The sequence below is a fragment of the Phaeoacremonium minimum genome (assembly GCF_000392275.1).
Source record: "Phaeoacremonium minimum UCRPA7 unplaced genomic scaffold PA7_03_scaffold_582, whole genome shotgun sequence".
In the NCBI taxonomy this organism is placed as follows: Eukaryota; Fungi; Ascomycota; class Sordariomycetes; order Togniniales; family Togniniaceae; genus Phaeoacremonium; species Phaeoacremonium minimum.
This window is the reverse complement of record NW_006921484.1, coordinates 289,676-311,546: the sequence shown is the minus strand read 5'-3', so window position 1 is coordinate 311,546 and position 21,871 is coordinate 289,676. Positions and strand designations below refer to the sequence as shown.

The following is a 21,871-nucleotide window of genomic DNA, read 5'->3' as shown; positions in this document are numbered from 1 at the left end:
CGTAGATAGTAGACGTGTCAAGGAATACAGTCTGGCCACACATGATTCATCATCAGCCCCAAAGCGGCGCCGTGACCTCCACCGCGCGCTCGACCACTGCCTTGACACGGTCGTGGAACGTCTTATTGGCGCACTCAACCTCGAGATCCTCAAGCCAAACGTTCGCCGCCAGCTTGTCGACCTTGATGGCTACGCCGGGCACCGGGATTCCGAGGCGGTGCAGCCGCTCTAGCTCCGTCTTCTGGCGCAGCTGCAGCAGGCGCTCGGCTTCGTCCTCATCGTCCGAGACGTCCATCGACGCGTCCGAGCCGTCGTCGTCGTCGGCGGATGATGACTTCTTCTTCTTCTTGCTATCCCCATCATCGGGCAAGGGCGCTAGCTTGGGCTGTGCAATGGGCGCGACGTTGTCTGCGCCGAACTGTGCCTCGAGGAAGAGGAAGAGGCGCTCGAGACGCTCCTCGGGCGTTAGGCCGACGTGTAGGTTGCGCGTGGGCAGCTCGTACTCGTGCTGGTGGTCGCCGTGGTCGTGAGGGTGCTGAGCCGACGACCGCTTGACCGCCGCGGGGCTGCTCTCAACGGACATTAGGACTGCCATCACGGAGTCGGCGATGCCATCGTTGAGCAGGTTGCCCTCCCACTCGAGCTCGACCTCGCCGCTGCTGCGATACCGCACCGACACGCAGCCCATGACGAGGTAGGCCGCAACGAGATTGTTAACCTCCTCGTCAGCCTCCTCCTCTTGCTCCATATTCTCATCGCCGTTGGCGTCGGTGCCGTTGGTATTGCCGTTCTGCTCCTTTTTCATCTCGGGCAGCTCCTCTATACTACCAAAGGTGCCTTCAAGTGCCCACTTGATGAGATCGACACCTGCGGCACTGAGATGGAGGCGTTGCTTGCAGGTGATAGTCGTCGTGGCCAGACCGGCGTACTCACGTAGATCTTCAGGGGCCATCAGGGACATTTTGAAGTCATTTTGAACCAAGACCCCGGTGATAAGCTGAGCTTGCTCGTCGTCGGTTGGTAAGTGTGTTGGAGGGTGGATAGACGCGAGTTTGCCAACGACTTTTGCAGTCTTGTCCGCCTTGAAAGGGATACGCAGTTCCTCGCAATTGCGAGGGCTGTAGACCTTGACTTTTGTGGCTTTGTTGGCGTTTAGGGATAGGAGCTTGGATTTCAGCCGCATCATATTGTGCTGCTCGCCGTGAACGAGGATGACGACCGGTGCGGCCATCTCCTCGATGAACTCTCGGTTTTCGTTTCCGTCTACATGGGCAGCGAAGGAGAACTCCTGGACACTGCACCGCCGCGGTATCATGACCTTTTCGCCCTCTGCGCCTGGTGCTCGCCTGGCTCCCGCCATGCTTCGAGACATGACGGCCTGTATCTGCTCCGGCTCCTGCATTATTTGCTTTGCCATTGTGCCCTCCACGCTGTAGCCTGTGATAATGACTCCATTCTTCTCATTCGGTGCCCACCTCTCCAGAAGCTCTCTGCTGACACCATTTTGCAACATACCGGGACTAGCAAGAATGACGCAGCCGCCGACATCTTCAAAACGATCGAGGTTCTTGAGCGAGCGGATGTACTTGAAATCCCACGGGCCTCCCTTTCCGGCACCGTCTCCCGACTCCTCGGCCTCGGCCATGCGCTCCCGGAAGAGCCGCTTGATATTATCATTCATGGCTCCCACGTATGTCTGATACACCAGCATACACTTGCGGGCCAAATTGCTAGCATAGTAGATAGGAATCTTTTGAAACTCTGGGTGCTTGCCCCAGTACTCGTCCAAGATCAACAAAAGCTCTTGCGCTCGTCCAAGAGCAAAGACGGGCATGAGCACACGACCGCCCCTATTTAAGATGCCAGTCACGGATTTCATAAGCGCTTGCTCTCTCTCTAGCCGCGGAATGTGTGATGCGATGCCGTAAGTTGACTCGGTGATCAACACATCGATCTTCACACCCTTTGGCACCTCGGCAGAGACCAGATGTCGGTCTTGTTCCCGTGAGTAGTCGCCTGTGAAGAAGATCTTGAGTCCGGCAATCTCGATCAGAAACATGGCAGCACCGAGGACATGACCTGCCGGGTAGGGTGTGATGCGGATCGAAGAGATAGTGTGTGTTGTGTGGTAATCGATAGCCTCGATCTGCGGAAACGTGTTCAAGTGGTCTTGCTCCGTATATATCAGTTGCGAGGTCGGATTTGAGGACGTGTTTCCCACGCGAACGCTATCTTGAATGAGCCATTTGTATATGGCTTTGGTCGGATGGGTCATGAAGACACGACCCCTGAAGTTGGTTTTGGCCAGCACATAGGGAAGAGAGGCGGCATGATCTATGTGAAAACTTTGAGCGATCAGTAGGATTCGGGCAGGTAGAGAGCTACATTGCGACTGCTGGATGGTTCACGAGAGCGTGGCATGAATGGGCAAAGTGGGCAACGGCTGAATAATATTGTATTGTTCTCTGAGTACATGGAGGTAGCCGATGGCTGAAGGGTAGTCGGCAAGATATCCAAAAAACCAAAGATATCAGCCGAGCTGGCATTGCACCAACTCGGAGGCCGACCGAATACTAGTTGTCCCATTCGCGATGCCATTGATTGTCCGCTAGAAAAAGGAAAGGACGTGGGGGAACGAGCTTACTGGCTGATAAGGAGAACATCAACGGTGCTCAGATCGAAGTCGTCGTAGAAAGGAAGCGCAGCGAGGCCATCATATGCGGGATGTTGGCCAGCATCGAGCTGAATGAAGCGTTAATGAGATGGCTAGCAGTCATTCGGAATCCATGTCATACCATGACTGTCTTTCCCTTGTATTGAATAATATGGCATGACCGCCCGACTTCATTTCCACCGCCTAGGCAAAGGAACATGAGCTCGTCAGAAGGGTCGACAGGCTCCTCGGTAACCGAGGCCGCCATCGCGGAAGCTTTGCGCTTGGACGCCATCGCAGAATTCGGGCTGGTAGCTCTGTAAAATGCGGTTGAGAGTTAGCACCTAACAAGCATCCAAAAGGATGTGTTGCACTGTAGTCAGCAGTTGAACATGAGAAGCAAAGTCCTCGCAGGCATCAAAGAACGGTTAGAGGAATGCGAGACAAAAGAAAGCCGACCGCAAATACAGCTAATTGAACGTCACCGCGCCTGAAATGCGGCTCCAGCGCACGGACGTTCTAAGGAGTGCCGATTCCACGTGACCTGTTCAATCTCGCTCCGCGACGGGGTAGCTCCTCTGTGATGCTTTGCGATTTTGGCAAGACTCACCACCACTCCCCACAGCCTTCGCGACGGCAACCCGCGCCATCTTCGAGATCCGACCGTCAAATACGTGCGCATACGGCTGATATCTAGTATTTCATAGACTTCTCGCCGTCGAGAGTATCTATTAGGCATCGGATGGGCGCGACTGAGGGAGGTTTGACCCGCTCAACAGGCTCCTCTGCCTGGGTCCGACCGTGATCTGAGGGCACCCCTCAAGGCCGCGACATCGCCAAACACACGATTCATTTATTCCCCATCTGAGGCGATACTGAAGACGCGATTCAGCATGGCTCAACCGCAGCAGCACATCCCCCCGCGGGTATACACGCCGGCACACTCACCTCCTGCTCAGCACCCAGGAGTGACCTCACCTGTTCCTCAGCCTGGATATGCTCCCATTCCTGCTGCCAAGAAGCAAAAGTTGTCGCCTGGCCCGTCACCGTCGGGATATGGTACGCCATCATATCCGTTAAGCCCATCTGGCAACGTCACAACACCAGGCTCTGCGACTTCACCTTCGTATCCTCCATCACAGTCTATCTCGCGTCAACCTTCCTACGACGGCAGCCACCATCCTTACATGAACGGCGGTAATCTCCATGGCACTCCCATACAGCCCTCAACACCACACCCTCTACCTGTACCAAGCGCTCCTCCTATTCTTCCGAATAACTCAACTCCAACAACCCCGCAACCTGCATACACCCCCTACGCCTTTGCTGCACCGCCTCTCCAGCCTGCGCCGCCGACTCCAGGCGCTATGGGACCTCCGTCTAAACCCGCAGAGAGACCTCTCAAGGAGTCAGATTACGACGTGAGCGACTCCCTCGCAGGAACAGGTATCAACATTCGTGAGGAGGAGAGTAACTTGGCAGAGTATTATGCTGGAACATATGGACACGACGCAAAGACTGGTTTTCCAGTAAACGCTCCGGGAGATCGAGGCTCATTCTTTGGCTCTGGGCTTGCCAATCAGACAGCCCAACCCGGAAAAGATGTGAACCAAAAGGTGGCTGAAGCCGCTGCTGCTGAACGGGCCTGGAATGAGTCTGCTGTCCGTCTCGCGACTCAGAGAGCGCAGGAACAGAACAATCGTTTCCTGCAGTTTGCGACAGTTCATTTTAAAGCAGACAAGATTGCAAAGGAATATGGCTTAACCCTTAATCTTGATCAGAAGAATCCTCAAGGACCGGTCAAGGCAAGAAACGTGATGGACTACCCTCCGCCGAAGGTTACCGTTCAAACAAGCGTTGGTCCTGACGGTGCCATGGTTGCAACGTACGGCTCAATACTGCCCCCTGAAGCTTACCTGATTGACCAGCTTGCGCTCTTGTCCTTGGCCGCGAAGCAACGCATTCGTGAGCTTGTCGAGGATGCTGACAAGATTGCGACTACACGTCAACAGACCTCACACGGTGCTGTTCCAGCTGAATGGGCTGATGCTGCTGCTCCCTTGACCGGTATTGACGCTGGCCTTGCAAGTGAAGCCAGCCCTCGAACAGGCGTGGAGAGTGCGGTCAGCCCCCGGACGAATCCACTGAAACGTGAGTTCCTGACTTCTTTTGCCTTTTTGCACTACAATATGCTAAAACCCCTAATCAGGCTCGTTTGAAGCCAGCCAGAGTCAGAATTCAGCTACTGAGGCAAAGGCGACACAGAATGCTGCCAACTACTTGGCCCAGGCCATGAGAGAAATTGGTAAAGCTGATCGTGATGCCGAGGAGGCACGTCTGCGCAAGCGTCAAAAACGCCAACAAGGGGATGTGTCTACTGCGCCTTCACGCGCCGGATCAGTTGCGCCCGCAACTCCTGGTTCTGTGGCGCCGGAGCCGGAGAAAGCACCAACCAAGAAAGAGCTCAAAAAGAATGCCCAGGCTAAGCTCGCTGATGCGTCGAATGCTGCCAACGTCAACAGAACGACCATGGCCTTCCTTGGCGGCATGGGCAAGAAAAAGGGCAAGTCCTACAGCTGGATGTCCGGAGGAGGCGCGAGCGGCGCGAGTACACCATCCAAGATTCAGACCCAGGGACTTCCTGGCACTCCTGGAGCTACTCCCAGTGCCAAGGCACCCGAAGACACCCGTTTGACTCAGGAGGGGAGACATAAATTGGGCACGTGGAGAGAGTACAGCGAGAAGGGTAAGAACGTCCAGCTGCGAGACTGGGTCGTTGTCCTTGAGCGAGATGGGAGAGAGAAGGCTGCTCTACAGTTTGCCTATGACAAATTGGACGAGTCGGAGCCCAAATAGGGATTGGGATCGCGCCGACTTCGTCGCCAGCGAGAGGACGACGATTGATTTCGGAGGACACGTGCTCCTCATGTTGTATTTTTTTCAGGACTTTTCAGCCAGGCGTTTACCACAGGGCATCGGCAAAGGGGGAGGCAGGCATCTTACCGCTTTGAGGTACAAAAAGGCGTCTACTCTTAGCTCCCCACAGACAAGACGGGGAAAGGGGTCTTTAATAATTCGATGAAGCCCCATGTTCCGCTGTCGTCATAGAGTTGATAGGATGAGCAGACCATCAGAGGGTAGTAAATAGGGGCAGCGGACATTGTAGACTTACGAAAAATGCCATAGAGGCCATGAAAACGAGCTATCTTCCTGCCGTGTTTTGTATGACATGTGTGGGATCATCGTGTCCGATATTGAAGACAAAGTACGTATTTGACATACAATATCTACTATTCAATACTACATTAAGAAAGGTGAATGGAGGGTGGGTTCCACTACTATTATCATACTCTACATGATTCTGTTGACACTTCAATGCGCTTGTTGTACGATAAGATAGTTTGCGCGGTCCCCGCCGATCCTCGCACTTGCCAGTGACGTGCTGTGAGTTGTGGATTGTGGGACCGCCCTTGGACGTCAGAACCATTATCTTAAACGAAACAAACGCTCGTCGGCACTTGAGCTGACCAGGATTAGAGAATGGCGATAGCGGTATTGTGAACCAACAGCTCCTCTGTTACGTTTTACTGATGTTTTGCAGGGCATTGGGCAGATCTGCTCAACATCGTCGATGACACACAACTTAGAGCAGTGTGTCCGATTGATAAGCAAAGCAGCAGCAGCTGGAGCAAAGGTTGTACTCCTTCGTATTCAATTCGTTTCAGAGCCGAGTGGCCTCATGTCAAAATACATGGCAAGTAGCAAGTGAAGCATGTTTGCGCCCTAGGCTTGTATGTTTGGAAGGCTGCTAGGAGTTACAGACCCTCAGGTGGGCCCAAGAGCATCCCAATATCAAAAGCCACAACGGCGAGACATATGGAAGATCAGCATTTGGGGAAGAGCTACCCATTCTGTCATACGAAAAGAACATGGTCAACTACAATCTAACAACACCGGGCAGGTTCTCTTTCTCCCCGAAGCATCAGACTACATCGCAAGCTCCCCGCAAGAGTCTCTATCGCTCGCGAGACCTGTCTCACAATCACCCTTTGTACTCGGCCTACAGTCAGCAGCCAAGCAGCACAATCTACATATCAATGTGGGCATCCATGTGCCTGTTGCCGTGAAGGCTGCCGCCGACATCACCAGCAACCCGGTAGTCCCCACCGTACCGAAGTCCGAGGCGGGTTCCGGCGCCGGGGCCGGCGCGGGAGTCTCGACACAGCAGGAGGAGCCGCGAACGAAGCTCTTTAACCGCACCATCTGGATCGACGCTGACGGTACGGTGCGTGATGCCGCGACCTACGACAAGCTCCACCTGTTCGACTACGGGGCGCTGCGCGAGTCCACGCAGACCCAGGCGGGCACCTCGATCGTGCAGCCCTTCGACACGCCGGTGGGCCGCGTCGGCGCGCTGATCTGCTTCGACCTGCGATTCCCGGAGCCCGCGATCCGGCTCGCCCACCCGCCGCCCTCCTCCGGGTGGAAGCCGGCGCAGCTGCTCACCTACCCGAGCGCCTTCACGGTGCCCACGGGCCGCGCACACTGGGAGGTGCTCCTCCGAGCGCGGGCCATCGAGAGCCAAAGCTACGTGGTTGCCGCGGCGCAGGTGGGCAACCACAACGGCAAGCGCGTCAGCTACGGGCGCAGCATGGCCGTCGACCCGTGGGGGAAGGTGCTGTGCGCGCTGGGCGGCATCGCGGACGACGGGAGCGTCGAGGACGGCGCGGTCGGGCAGCTTGGGCTGGTGGACGTCGACCTGGGCGAGTGGGACCGAATAAGAGAAAGCATGCCTCTGGTTCGCAGGACGTGAGTCTCCCTCCTTTCTTTGCTTCTTGCGCCTGTGATTTCCCCATCACGGCCTCGTTGCTGCAGCTCTGCAACCGCATGCAGTCGTTTGTTCGCCCCGGGGATGGGTTTGCTTGCTTCTGAATGATACCCTGCACTGCTCAGCAATCCTCACCTTGATTAATTTTTAAATTTTTTTTTCAACATTTTCATGAAGCTGGACCTTGTTTGCTATGATCTATTTGCTATGAAATTTCTGCCCAAAAAGCAAAGGTGGCTGACGTTATGGCCGCGCTTATAGGGACGTCTATCCTGAAATATGATATGTCATTGTAGTCGCGTAGTCGAGCAGCGTCTTGAAACTGTACCTCCGACCATTGCAATGCTGTACCTAGACAAGAATAAGTCTCTCAAGCAAGGCCGGATTTGGGTCGGGAAAACGTGCAATATCAAAGTCGATAGTGGAGCCCGTGGTTTCATTTGTCTCATGACTGTGAAGCTGAGCCTCAATCTCATGAGTCGTCAGCGCCCTTGGCCACACCCGCGTCCCGTCCCATTTCCCATACCATCCCACTTCCCCGTAGACGGTAGATCCGATTAGCCCGTTCCAGAGGGAAGCCTCCGTTTCACCCGGGATTGGCACCCTGAGAGGCAAACACATCAACGACATAGAAACATTTGTGTACATGAACGGCTAGGTGCGTAGACAAAAGGAAAAAGGGGAGCCACCCGCGAAGTGGAGCCGAAACCATTGGGCGGGAAGGCATTCCCAGCAGCTCGGGAGGCGGCGTAGAGCTGCAAGAAGGGTAATGATGCTCCAGGGGCGACCGTACGGTACAGGGCGCGTAAGCAAACGGATTCGCTGGCTAGGAGGACCCAGGAGACTGGAAATGCAGCGGGGCGCGTGGATATCCCAGGGACACCAGGCTGGCGTGTAGCTATTTTGTAGATACCTGAGACTCGACCATGCACACTTCCTTCGACTTACTGTGCCTTATTAGTGAAGCGAGTGGCTGCATTTCCGGGCCGCAAGGTACATGATCTTGCAGGGAGAAACAGCACGCTACGGCATGGACATGGATGGCAGGAGTCTGGCGTGGGATGACAGGTCAGGAAAAAGATACGACAGGCAAACAGAACAGATAGGCGTCGATAGCATGGAGGCCCTGGGTGATAATATAACAAAACGGCAAAGAAACGCGTTGGGGAGCGACGGTGACCCACGCGGGCAGCAATCGGGGAGCCAGGCGAGCCAGGGCATGTTTGCTTGCTGCCATCCACCCCCCCACTCGTGAACGAGGACATCGCCGAGGATAGAGGATGGCCCATCCTGCATGCAGGTGGTCCGAAGCGGTAATGTTCTGGTCTTTCGCTCTCTCCCAGCAGCCAAACGGGGAGTTGGGGGTCCCAAGTCTCCAAGTGCTGCCCCCCCCCCCCCCCCCAAAGAGCGACAAAGGGGATTCTATTCCTTGGGGGCCAGTGACGGAAAGCCCCCCACACGCGCCGACTCCAATTTGGGCAGGAGACCAGCTTTGACAGGCACACACATACAATGCAGTACACACACACTCACGCACTCACACACACAGCGCTGCGTCACAGCCATGTTCCATGACATGACATGTGAGGCATGGTAACGTTAAATGCCTCTTTCTAAAAGGAGGACCGGACGGCCCGTTTAGGTGCGTGCTGATGCCCCAATAGTCGCAGGGAAGAAACGGAAAACATGGAAGCATAGACAGGATGATCCATCTAGACATGGGACTAGGATGCGTGCCTACAGTGTACTCGTAACGATATCAATATCAACAATTAAGGAGGAAGTATCATATGTAGCAGAAGCAGAGAGCGACTCCACCACGGCGACTTGCACCCGGGTGCAGCAGCGTGCAGCACCCTCCCTCCCCCCAGAGTGACATGACAGAGCCAGGCGAGCCAGGACAAGAGGGAAAAGCGCTGTGGACCTCCCGCGACACTGGGACGAGATGTAACTGGCCCGCGGACTGACCCGGCGCAACGAGTCGGGGGACCCAAGGGCGCGGTTCCCGGGTGGCTTCATGCCCTTGCAACTCCTTTAAACTTGCATTAGTTCCCTGGGCAGAGCCAAGGGGGGTTTCGTCACCTCGGCGCCCGCCCAGCTTGGGTAGCACGTCCACTTGCCTGTTTTCCTTTTTGCTTTGCTCTTTTTGCCCTCGTGCGCAGAGAGTCCGTGGCGCGTGTGCCCAGCTCGGTCAAACAGGCAGGCAAGCAAGCAGGGAAGCAGGGAAGCACGCCGCTGCCAGACGCTGCTGTTTGGGAACATCCTGGCTGAATGATGCAGGTCCTCTGGTAATGAGCACTCACCACACCACCCACAATACGCTAAGGGTCACTAAGAGCAGCATCTCGAACGAACAAGCACCTTGTAGTCTCGGTAGCTCGCAGCATGGAAAGCTCTAGTTTGTTTGTCCGTCTGGCAGGGTAATACTACCGGTATCTATGTATGCGTGTGCAGTAGTCCCCCTTTGGGCAGCTAAGGTTTCCGCTGCTCTGTGGGCGGAAGCTTCCCCGTCAATACAGCTTGGCGAATTCCTTTTCGCTGGAAACCTGAGATGTCACAAAACAGAAGGAGTGAACGGCGCACCGAGAGGGCCAAACCACCTCGGCTGTCGCATGGGACCACAAGTGAGAGGATGATCTACCACTAATGTGGTTTTGATTTACTTTTCCCGTAACGCCTGACCGAGCGTGCGTCGATCGGGTTCGTCGTCCCACACAGCAATGCCGGTCTTGTCTCATTTTCGAGCTGTCGCCCACACACACCAATTACCCCCATTTCGTAGGCGATTCGCGCCAATAGATTTGCAAATGACACAATGAACAGGCCAAGGAGTCTAAGCTTTTAGAAAAAGGGTCTTTTCTTTATTTTTCAGCTGATAATTTGGTGCTGTGTAGCTCGCGCGCACATCTTGTACTATACAGATACATTCTAAACCGGGGGGGTATCTTCTAAGAATCTGGTCTCCGCCCAGAGCCCAGCTGGCACAGATGGATGGTCCTCGTTCGGGGGCTCGTCCAGATTCTTCCGCAGTATCGGTACAGTGTTGTCGAAAAGGAAAGATACAGTCCAAGTGCGTCCCTCAAATGAAGAGAGAAAAATCAGCACTGGAAGGAAGGGGAATAGTGTGTGGTAAAGGAAAACCCGAAAGCAAGTCTATATGCATCCCAAATTCAAAAGCACATCTTTTTTTTCCCATCCTCGCCCTGCTTTTGCCCATTCCAGATGTCCCAAGCAATCAAAAAGCAAAAACAATATTAGGGCTCCTTAAAAAAAAAAAGTCGTGTTGCTTTTTTTCTTTATCCCCCAGCCATTATCCTGCCCAAAATGATGAAAGCCAAATTGAAACGAAGTCAAGCGAAGTGACGATGCCGATGCAGATCTCGAGGGTTCTGTCTTTGTTTGCGTAGGAATGAGAGCGAACCCAAGGGATGTTTGCGAGAACTGCGGAATTTGACGAAGAGCGCGGACGACTGGTGGGGTATGCGCTTCCAGGAGACAAGTGAAAAAAAGAGAGGTCATAAGTGACAGAAGCAAGTCCACCGCGCAACCGAAAATCCAAACCCAGTCTAATTGAACGCCGTGCGGAACAGAAAAAAGAAATTCCTTGCGAATGCCCAATGAGACCATCTGCTGAGTCTTCCCCTGGCTTGCTGCTGGGAAGCAAGTGGCGGCGAGCCGAAAATATGTATTCGAGAGGAATGCGGATTAAAAAGGGCGTATCGGAATGCAAGATCGATCGATCCAAGACATGAAGTCGGCTGAGGTAGTACAGAGTTGATACACGCGAAAAGGCGCATCGTAGCGCATCATTAAAAAGTGCCGTAGAGTGCGATTTTGTAGATTCGAAGCGAATTGGAGCCAGATGATGCGCAAAGGCGCCGCGGAGCGGCCAGTTCCACGCGATCTAAATTGATAGTGTGTAGACGGGTCCCATGCCATAGCGTTGAACATTTACCGCGGCTTGGGCGGAGGAGGTTTCGGAACTCCCGTCGTGTCGTAGGCACCACGGCCGTGGTTGGCGAAAATCGATGACTCTCTGTCAATCATTTTGCGTGTGTGATTGTGTGAGACAGGGGTTGTGATGCTGTATTGCGAAAGGGTCTCATGTTAGCCAATGTTCCGACGGGCCGAAAGGGGTTTCAATATCGGTATGGGGGGATGAATGTGCACGTATAAATAAAAGGTATGGAAAGGGCGGGTGGTGGGTGTTTTGGCAGCACAGGGCAGGCTCTCCCCAAGGCAGCAGCTGGGAAACGCAGAATAAGCAATATCAGAGCGTCTGACTCACAAATTGGCCGTCGTAGTGCGACGAGTGAAGCTCCTGGTTGTGGGAGCTAATAGCAGGGAAGATGCGGGATTGGTGAGGTTGTTGAGGCGATGTTACAGGGAGGCCTTGATTTCTGCCGAATCGTAGACAGTTTGCGCAGGCGTCACCAGTAATAACTCTCAAAGCGGGCGATAAGTGTGAATAGGCAGAGCTGAAGGCGGCACCGAAAGCGAGGATGATGGCAACTTTTTATGCCCAATCTCGCGAATGATGTTTGAGGCGGATTTGCTGGAGTCTTAGGATTGCACAGGGTGGAAGGCCGTAGGTTTCTTCGCCGAGATGCGTCTGTCTCAGCGTCCTTTCTTGCGTCTCTTTGTGTGTCTCTTCTGCGAGGACAGTAGGTTTCAGGTCTTTGTCGGCAAGCTACCAGATACAGCTGCAGGCCGGGCTTCTGGAAGTATGCAAGGTTGCGGATCGCTAAAGGTCGTCGTACAGCAGTGCTTGCGGTTGTGGTTGCAGTGGGCGGCGATTGGGCGACAGATCGGTAGGGCAGCTGAATGCGCGAAGAAGCAGCAGCAGCAGTAGCAGCAATAGCTAAAAAAGCAGGTGAGGCCGTGAGGCAGGAGACGCGACGCAGAATGTGTAAGCGTGAGCGTGAGCGAGAGCGAAGAGATGCTCGTCTTCTACTATTATACAGGAGAGTTAGGGAAAAATATTAGATGAGATTCTCAAGAGAGAAATTTCGGGCGGAAAAGTAGGGGGTCTCGTCCGTGTCTTATATTACCCTCTGCGCGGCGTCGATGACAGCCCTGGTTAAGAGGAAAGGAGGGTGGTGGCTCAGGCGCAAATGGAGGCATGGTATGGCATGGTATTGCATGGGCAGCCCAGGACGGCCAGGTACCCGAACTCAGGGAGAGAGTAAGGCAAAAGTGGAGGCCATTCCTTTTGGTGATGGGCTCTCCTGGCTCCAGCTAAATTGCAGGCAAAGACTAAGTCTAACAGAGATGGGACGGTACGGAGCGTGTCGGTAGGCTAGACGGCCGCAAGGTACCTCGACCTCTTTGCGCTGCGGCGCCTGAAAGCTGCAAAGTACACACAAGTACTTTGCCAGCTCTGATACTCCGTTTTTAATACGGGATGGGGAAGGGTGGCCCCTGTATGACCCCGGCTTGTACCCACGACAAGTACTGCAGTACATTCAGTTTCATATCCTTCCCCCCCTGTCCGTCCTGCCCAAGCCCATGTGGTGACCTCTCTGGCGGGTTTGACGGGGAGTGACTGAAGGCCCTGCAAGTCGACTCTGCTAGGTGGTAAAGGAGCGCCGGGGGTATTACAGCGCTCACAGAGTTTTCCATTTCCCATCCTGCGAGACCTCCCTGCTCTCTTCAAGTCTCTGGGGCTGCTAGCTTGTCGAGCTTGATACCGAAAATCGTTCGGTGGGTGTCGCGCTGCAGGGGGCGTGCGGCAAGGACGATCAATTCATCCCAACAAGAGGCGGTCTTTGCCATCATTCAACGGCCAGACGATCCCAAGCACGCGAGAGTAGACAGGAGGTATCAGCTTCATCCAAATCTGCTCGACCCGACTCAGGTATCCTGTGAGCTGAGGTCAGGCAGCCCTGGTAACGACCGCGGGCATGCGGAAAGGCAGGCGCTATCACAAGACAGGACGCTGTACAGGTTGGCCTTGGTCAATCGGTAAAGTGAGTATTCCTTTTGCAGTGTTGTGCCTGTTAGCGGCATGCCTTCGGTCTGACTTTCCTGTAATCTGATCGCGGGAGTTACTTTGGCGCGCCCCGTTCATTCATGCATTGTCTTTTCTTTGTCGCTTGTCGCAGAAGACCAGTGATGGAGGCGCCGGATAACATCCGCGCAAGACGGCCCCGGCTGACAGGTCATCTCATGAGCAATCGCTGGGTCCCGGGAGAAATTTTTGACAATTAACTCGTGCGTATCAAACAAACAATATCCTTGAAAGTCCCTAGTCGTGGAGCTTCCGCCATCCCAGCTGCTGGGTACATGTTTGTATGACGGCTTCTGTTGTAGGAAAGTAATAACCCGCTGCTCATCACTCAGTTTTTTCTTCTCGTTCTTTGGAGCGGGTCAAGGTAATTGCACTAAAATTTATCCAGGCTAGGGGAAGACGGAAGTGTGGTTGGAAGGACAATCAAGGGTACTGCAAATTCACAGTAAGGTTAGCCCTGGTAAAGGCAGATACCCAGCGCAGGTTGCAGGGCCGGTCAGGCATTTTAGCTAGGATGTCAGCTTTTGCTGTAAGATTGGGGATACACGAGCCACATAGACACAACTCCACTGCTCTGATTACCACTTGGATACCAAGCGAAAGGGTGTGGCGCGTGAAGTGGATAGGACCCGACCGGTCGGTCATGATGATACGATACGATAAGGTGCAACGACAGGTGTTCAAAGGAATGATGACATGACAAGACGAGAAGCTGCATCGCTCGGGGAAGACGCAGGCATGCTTAGTAGGAACTATTGACAGCGGAAGTTGCTGTTTGCTTCTCGTCGTATCCTCTTTGGGGCTCAAGTTTGCCATTCCCTTTGACACCCTTTCAGACTGTGGTCATTCATGTGATTGATCTCTAGGAGAACGATAGAGATACGCTTCGGATGTGATGCTCGATAGTTTCGCACTACTGTAGCGCCTGAGGAATTTGAGTTCTAATTCTGACTGGTGAAACCGAGTAGGGATATCTCAACAATAGTAAATCGCATCAAGCACGAATGATTTCCCTGAGCGTATATCGTAGACTCCGTCCTTGGAACGAGGCGACCGATTCATTGACTGTGGTGCAATGAGGCACTGCAGTCCATACTTCACTATTCTTAGGCTTTCTCGGTGCGGTACTGCTGGAACGTGCCACGTCGACAGAGGCCAGCTCAATTGTCTACTTTCAAGCTGAACCAAGACCCGACTTCTCGGGTTGGCAGGCATGATGAGGCTTGACCCAGATCGGTGGTCCCGCAGGAGTGTGCTGTCAGGCCGAATAAGATATACAGCTTGAGCCCGATGATGCATCACCCCAACAATAGCCATCGCATAGCCTTGTTTTGAGTCGACGCTACCATCACCAAACTGTTTGGATTGGGCACACAAGCTGCAATGTCATCGAACCAGCCCGTGGCCCTTCTCCATGTATCTGCGAGGAAGGATACAATGTCGATACGACTCAGGACTTGTCTGATGTATAGACACCTTTGCAGACCCACCGTACCTGTGAACGCACAATATCGGCCGGAGCGCTCCCAGTAGGCTGACGCACTCAACGGTCACACTGAATCCAACGGCTTGGTGTCGATGCCAGCGCCTGACTGGTGGTGCAGTACATCTGCATGGTGACTCGTCTAAATATGACCATCAGGTATATCCTCGGGCTGGTGGGATACTTCCGGAATATGCCTTGGCCCGAAGCTACAATACTATCCAAGCCCTTGAGTAAGCGGACTCGAGGTTGTCTGACTACTAGTAATGATTGTGATGCAACCGTTTGTCCCTCCTCGGCAAACGCAAGCTTATCATGAGGATAGGGATGAGTCAATGTTGCTAAGTCATCTGCAATCCTCTTCGCGGAAGGTGCGGATATCGGCTGAGCGGCGATATCAATTACTGATGCGCGTCAGATGCGTGCAGAGCTGAGAGGGCTGTGCCTTCGTTTGCGCTGTGTGCTTTCCGTGAATCCCCAGTACGAACAACAACCACCACCTTCATCGGCCATCTAGTACGGGAGTATCCTCGCGAATGTCGTACCGAGACGGAAAACGCTCAAAAAATCGAACGGATTGGTGCGCTGCCGGGAGTCTAAGTATTGTACCGTTAGATTGCGCACTAGTTTCCATGCGTAACAAGAACTCGTAGTAAACGAGATCCACGGGTCAAGACAGTCTCGGGCAAGACAAGCGATTGCTGGCGGGCATGAGGAGGATGAGAATAAAGTAAGTGGCTCTTTTGTCTTTGAAATGCGGGCTACTTCCCGTCTTCGGCTGACTCATCACGCAACATCTACTGTAACCAGCCCATCTTGTGTGAGCTTGCACTGTATTTAGATGCGACCGGCTCGAGTAGGTGACAATAGGGTTACAGGGAGGTTATTCATGGTGTGTTTGTCGCTATGATGAGCATCTGTTTGCGTGGTCCGGTGTGGCTGCGCTCTAGCGGCTTGCGCAGCATGCATATTACATTCAGATCCGACACATGTCAGCACTGCAACACACGAAACTGGTTTGACTGAAGCACATGTGAGCATCAAAATGCTCGGGACTTACACGTTCATTAGCTTGGTTCGTTCCTGCCATTCCCCAGAACGGGCCGCAAAGGTATGACTCGGTCCGCTGCAGCAGTGTAACCACGAACAAGCGCGAAATAAACGGGATACCGTCGCTAGTCTTCAGGAAAATAGATGGTGGGTTTGTATCTGGCCGACGAGTATACATCGAGCTGGTTACGAATGTGATGCTCAGAAGGAATATCAACTTGGTACGAATCTCCAATCAGTTTCATGCCATTGCAGCTCTGCTTCCCGAGACACCAAGTACATGCCGAATCGTCCAAGGCTTGGTCTGTATCTTTGCAGCATGTTGCTCCCATCCTGAGCAATACTTCGGGCCATCCCAGGCCAAACAGGAGCACGAAATTACTAGTTTCGAAAAAGGGACGAAAGTCACATACTCCTGGCATTCTCAGCCGCAGACCCGACTGTTGCCGCCAATCTTTAATGCTCATCCCGAAGCTGCTGTGCGTGTATTGAGACGTGTATACTATTGCAACGGAAACGAGCAATCGGGACCTTGCAGAAAGCCTAGCTGGCACTGCCAAATGCCATGCACTTCTACTACTGTATGGCCTTGTAACCCTGCCCTGTCACCAGGAGCACCGCATGCATAGAAGCGGTTTCTAGAAGCATTCGCTAAGGTAATTACCGGGCTCATCGCAACTGCGGGTCGCTCCACAGAGTAACGCCCTGGACCCAGCCTGCCAAACAGTCGGAAAGCGAAGAGCCCACAAGATGTCGCTGTTCTGTTCCTCGCCAATCCTCAAGACTCAAGGAACACCAAGATGACCTGCTTGGTCGTATTTTGGCCAGCGGGAGATGGCAAAGACCTATCGTTGCACAAGCACTATCGATGGTGCTTTGTGTTGCTCAGAATAGACCATGCTGTACACCCTTCTCGACGGCTTCCGGGTCTGTCGGGTGTCTGATGTCGACTGACACCACGCGTACGCTGCTGCACCTCGCGTTGGAATAGGTACAGCACAATGACGCAGATGCGTGCAGTGTGCGGTGCGGCCATGGGAAAGAAGTGGTCATAGTAGGTGGTATGTAGTGGTCGCCTTCCTTGTTTGCTGGCTTTGCTTCACTTACATGATTTCCTTCCTGGCTTCGACACTGGCTACCAACAATGTTCGCTCCTTCCCGCCTTACTACAGTACGTATTGCGTTGCAGTGACATGGCAACAAACGACCTCAATCCGGTTTTCGAAACTCGGCTATTTTTTCCCACGGCTCACATATGGCAGCTGCGATCGTTGCACGTGCGGCATATTAGTCGGCCTGGCTTGGATGCCCATCCATGATCCATTGTGCTCGAGGTACATTACCCTTTGTGCCTGGTAAATTGGCCCCGTTCGTCCAAGTACCCCCTTTCCTATTTCGGCTTCCGTGCGGAGTACGGAGGCAGGACCCGTCAGGGCTCCCAAGACGGGTTGGATGTAGCGGGTACCTGGAGAAGGTAGTCCCGTTGTACTCGAGTACCTGCCCCAAAATGCAGCCTAAAACGCAAGCCCTTCGTAAACGGAAGCTGTTCCTGCATTAGACCAACGGGTCCAGCAAGATTTAGGGGAATTACCAGAATTACCACTTTGTCGCGTCGCACAATACTTCCCCAGTGCCAGCCTTATCTTTTGGGGTTTGCTTTTTTGCTTTTTTCTTTTTTTCTTTCCCCTCCCTAGGCATCTTCCTCTTTCCTGCCTCCCTGCCCAGCTGGATTGACTGAGTGCTGTAACAAGGTTCGACAGACGTTCTGAAACAGGGGAAGCTGGCCACTGCAAACCCAGTCACCTTCAATGAATTCTGTCACTTGGTGCCATTCGTGCACTGTCTGCTAATCATGAATCGCTTCAACAAATGTGAAGGTTGCCGCCTGATGTTATGATGGGGGCGGCTCGGGAAGCTCTCCCATTCACCAGCCGTCAGCCAGTCAATGATTGTCACTTTCGAAATGCACATCGAAAGGCCACATTGGCAGACCCCCAAGTGCATTCGCAACCTGTCATGTGAGGACTCGTCAGGTCGATCAGGCTGATTGTGGCGCATGCAAATTGGCGTCTAAACAGCGCATCAAGATAGGGACACTGACAACCAAGCCCAGCCGTGATTGAAGGAGACAATCTACCTAACGTTATACCTACCTGACTACATGCACATGACACGCCCGTCGCCTGGCAGTAGGTGCTGACGACAAGCACCTAATTTTGGTCGGCTGCGTGTGGTCGGCCCTTATTGAAATGCTAGCTGGTAGCCCTCTGATGAGCAGCCACCATCCCTTGCAGGAGTCGCCTGAGCGACCACCTCGCGCCCTTGTTACGTGCTGCGCAACGGCCAGAGTTGGATTTCTGTCCGTCCGTCTTCGAAAAGGGCCGTTTACGTCGTTCCGTGCGTTTTCCCCAAAACTTTCAAGCCATAAGACGTCAGGGATCCAGGGCTTTGGGAATATGATGCATCAATCCCAATCGACAGGCACGACTAACCCAACTAAGACAGGGGACAGACGCCCGGCGGATTTCCGCTCAAGTCAAAGGACCCCGACCAAAGCCATTGAAGTACGCAAGGCTGGTCTCGCAATGGACCGCTTGACAGGCCTGGTCCTTCCCTCAGAAAATTTGCCGAAGCGTAGGGTCACAGTTCCGATCAGACGGCTCCCTCCCGTCGAGACGGCTAGGCCTAAATGCAGCAAGAATATTTTTGATACGACAAGGCTCGACAATCCCCAACCAATGCGACACTTGGGACATACGATACATACAGGCCTCCCAGACGCCAGAACTCTAGGCGGCATGGCCTGGGATTGGTTGCTACGCTGCTACGGTCGTCAGACCGCGACCTCTGAGACTTTGTCTCACTTACAGTCGGTTGGGGTCGTTCTGAAGTCTGACGTCAATTAGGCCTTGCACGATAACAAATGGCTGGAGCTTCTTAGGGCTTCTCTCAACGCGTTCTTCGCGTCTCCAACGCTGTTGCTTGTGATCCTACCCGGGCTCGAGAAATTTAAAAAGAGACAAGTGTCAATGCACCAGGAAGGGAAAGCGTCAAACAATGGATGGTGCTCCGCTGGCGTGCCGTTTTCCAGAATATTACCATGCAGTACAAGCCAGGGTGTCATCTTGCAATTGGGACTAAACTAGTAAGCCATCAAAGATGGCGATTGCGCACGCTTGGATAGCCAAAGCGGCTCCCGCCAGACCGGTTATCATGCAAGCTCGGCGCAACGTGCCCAGATCTAGCTAGGCCGATGTTGAGAAGGCTTACCTCAACAGGGAAAACAAGAGATCAAGCGGACTTTGTCAAAGTCATTTTCAGAGCAGAGCTCGCCTCATTTCTTGTGTCAAATGGAAACGGACCGCTACCGAGCTGGCAGGCTCTCAGACTAACGATGCATGAAGGGTTCTCTGAGCCTGTCGGAAGTTGTCTGACGAAGCCGTTAGAGCTCCAGAATTGTTCGGTGGATTCATCCAACCCCCTGTCTCCTCTTACCCTTGTAGTACCGAGCCCTCGTGCTCGGGGACCGGGGAAGGTTTCCGCCATTTGGAGCACCCACTTGCCATGCGTGCTCTTGTTTCCAGGGCATTTTGCTAATTAAAAAAATTTTCTGCTTCACCGTTTCGCGAGGAGCTAATGGGGACATCCTAATATGGCAACCGTCAGGACACAAGTGAGATCTGCAACGTCAGGGGCCAAGAGCAGCAGAATGCGGGGATCAAGCTTGTGGTTTGGAGTTCGTCGAGATTGGATGGTAATGCTATCACTGACTCGTTGACGGGCCAAGAACACGGTACAGTGATCGCTGGCACGCGTCAGGGCTCTGACCATTCTTCCACAGGTGGTTCTAGACGAACAATAACGGTCTGTTACCTTGAAAATGAGTGCCTGACGTTGGAAGCAGGCGGGATGACTTGGTGGTGCTGTAGCCAGCATGGTATACTGATGGTCAACACTGTAACAGTCCGAACCGGCCCGTCGCCCATCTTCCGTCTCCTTGACTCATCGTGGATAAACCGAGCGTACCGATCGACCGGTGAAGGCGGAGAAATTGTAGTAGGAATCGGTGAACATACGAAAGTTGGAAAAACCATGGTAAAGCGAACCCGCCTTGAATTTACGGCCCGCCCCCGCAAGATCCATTTTGCAGTGTGCCGTGTCGAGACAATCACAATTCTGGTTGACGTACCTTTGATCATCCTGCGTGTGCCTCATGATGATGGAAGTGAACAGACGTGACGGTTGCTTGACTTCCAGCTAATTTTTCTCTGCCCTTCAACTGACACGAACATGGTGTGCAGACGAGGTGACCATGAGAGACCTTCCGTATCACCTGCAATTTGTATTGCAAAAACGAAGTTGGAGACTGATCTTATGCTTCAGGTCAAAGACTTACCACCTGGACACTTCACCTAGCGTGACTTTGTTCGAGTTCTGCGACTATTTAATCTACCTAGGTAGACTGCCACCTAGAGACGACCAAATATTCAAGTCTGTAGACAGCCTAGGGTCGTTACTTAGATGAGTCCAGAAAGTGTAGTACTGCAGTAGCTATAATTCATTGTCGAATACCATGGCCGACTAGAAACTACCAAGTTTAAGGCCAAACATGGGACCAAACTGCTTGTTCTGAGATTTTCGTATATGAGGCCGTCGTTTTGATCTAAATGCACCACAACGGCCCAGTTTCAATGGTGGAGTGGCTTCAGAATGGCGGGCGCCCAGCCCACTATGCCCGCTTCCTTAGCCACAGTGCAGACTGCCCCACCAACAACGTCAGCCTCAAAGGCATCGGTCCCCGCCAGCTTCACAACGACAACCGATCCACCATCTTCGACAACGGCCAACTCAGTCACGCAAGTTCGCACAAACCGATTTCCTCCCGAGCTAGCTGGAGTAACAATAGGACAAGAGACCGGCGGAGTTACCAACAATGTCTATCATCCAGCAGCACACGTCTGCCTCGCTTAGCGACGCATGGCGCACGATCAACATCGATGCCTTGCAGGAGGACTCAAGCCTCAACTTCGACACATCGACGCTCCATCCGCCGCTGCCCGAGGTCAGCGAGTCCGAGGTGCGCCAGCTCTCGGGCCAGGTTAGGCAGTTGCTCCGCGGCGGCGACTCAGAGGGGGCGCTGCGGGGGTGCCTCGAGATGCCGGTATACAACGGCAGCGATATGGTGAAGGTACGAACGGTCGGATAGCCGGTTCCTCGCTGCGATGGATGGCTGGGAGAAGCTGACTCTGGTGGATACTTATAGGATGCGCATCTGCAGACTGTCGTCGAGGTCCTGCAGTCGATCAAGGCGAGCGAGATGACGCCCATGCTGCAGCGCATCTATGGGTCTCCCGGCGGAAGCGAACTGCTCGATGTCCTGATGAAATACTTGTATGTTTCTCACATGGCTAAAGAAGCGGCTTAGGAGGAGTCGAACATTCGGTACTGATTGATTGCTTAGATACAAGGGCATGGCTTCGACAGCGTCGTCATCCGGTGGTAGTGCTCCGCGGACCCCAACAAGAATGACGCCCCAACAGACTGGCTTCAGCCAAGTCGGATCAAGACCACACGCCGCGAATGAATCGATGGGTGCTGCTATGAGTGTTCTACTGAGCTGGCATGAGAAGGTCGTGGACGTTGCAGGACAGGGGTCCATAGTGAGGACCATGACGGATTGGCGCAAGGTATGAGGTGTTGCTGATTGCGACGAAAAGAATAAGGGAATATCACAAATGAAAGCGAAGAGTCAATAGAGCCTATTAATGGAGCCTAAGGGTGAAAGCTTCCAATACATTTACAGAACGCCTTAACCTAGCCCTGTCCGGTACCCTTGAGATATGCTAA

At 53.5% G+C, this 21,871-nt stretch overlaps 4 protein-coding genes across 4 annotated transcripts; 3 read left to right on the top strand and 1 right to left on the bottom strand.

Annotated features, from left to right (window-relative positions):
* Positions 1-52: 52 nt before the first annotated feature.
* Positions 53-2,948, bottom strand: UCRPA7_8241 (putative endoribonuclease ysh1 protein; the record flags this gene model as incomplete). Its single annotated transcript, XM_007920758.1, has 3 exons — positions 53-2,288; positions 2,645-2,742; positions 2,796-2,948. 3 exons carry the CDS (start codon positions 2,946-2,948, stop codon positions 53-55), a joined length of 2,487 nt encoding a protein of 828 aa, XP_007918949.1.
* A 1,072-nt stretch (positions 2,949-4,020) lies between these two features.
* Positions 4,021-5,509, top strand: UCRPA7_8240 (putative tpa inducible protein; the record flags this gene model as incomplete). The annotated part of the gene is made up of 2 exons (XM_007920757.1): positions 4,021-4,804; positions 4,863-5,509. The coding sequence occupies 2 exons, from the start codon at positions 4,021-4,023 to the stop codon at positions 5,507-5,509; spliced, it is 1,431 nt and encodes a 476-aa protein (XP_007918948.1).
* A 684-nt stretch (positions 5,510-6,193) lies between these two features.
* UCRPA7_8239 (putative nitrilase and fragile histidine triad fusion protein hit protein) lies at positions 6,194-7,466 on the top strand (the record flags this gene model as incomplete). Its single annotated transcript, XM_007920756.1, has 2 exons — positions 6,194-6,205; positions 6,615-7,466. The coding sequence occupies 2 exons, from the start codon at positions 6,194-6,196 to the stop codon at positions 7,464-7,466; spliced, it is 864 nt and encodes a 287-aa protein (XP_007918947.1).
* Positions 7,467-20,957: 13,491 nt separating this feature from the next.
* UCRPA7_8238 (putative arp2 3 complex subunit protein) lies at positions 20,958-21,449 on the top strand (the record flags this gene model as incomplete). Its single annotated transcript, XM_007920755.1, has 2 exons — positions 20,958-21,212; positions 21,288-21,449. 2 exons carry the CDS (start codon positions 20,958-20,960, stop codon positions 21,447-21,449), a joined length of 417 nt encoding a protein of 138 aa, XP_007918946.1.
* Positions 21,450-21,871: the final 422 nt, after the last annotated feature.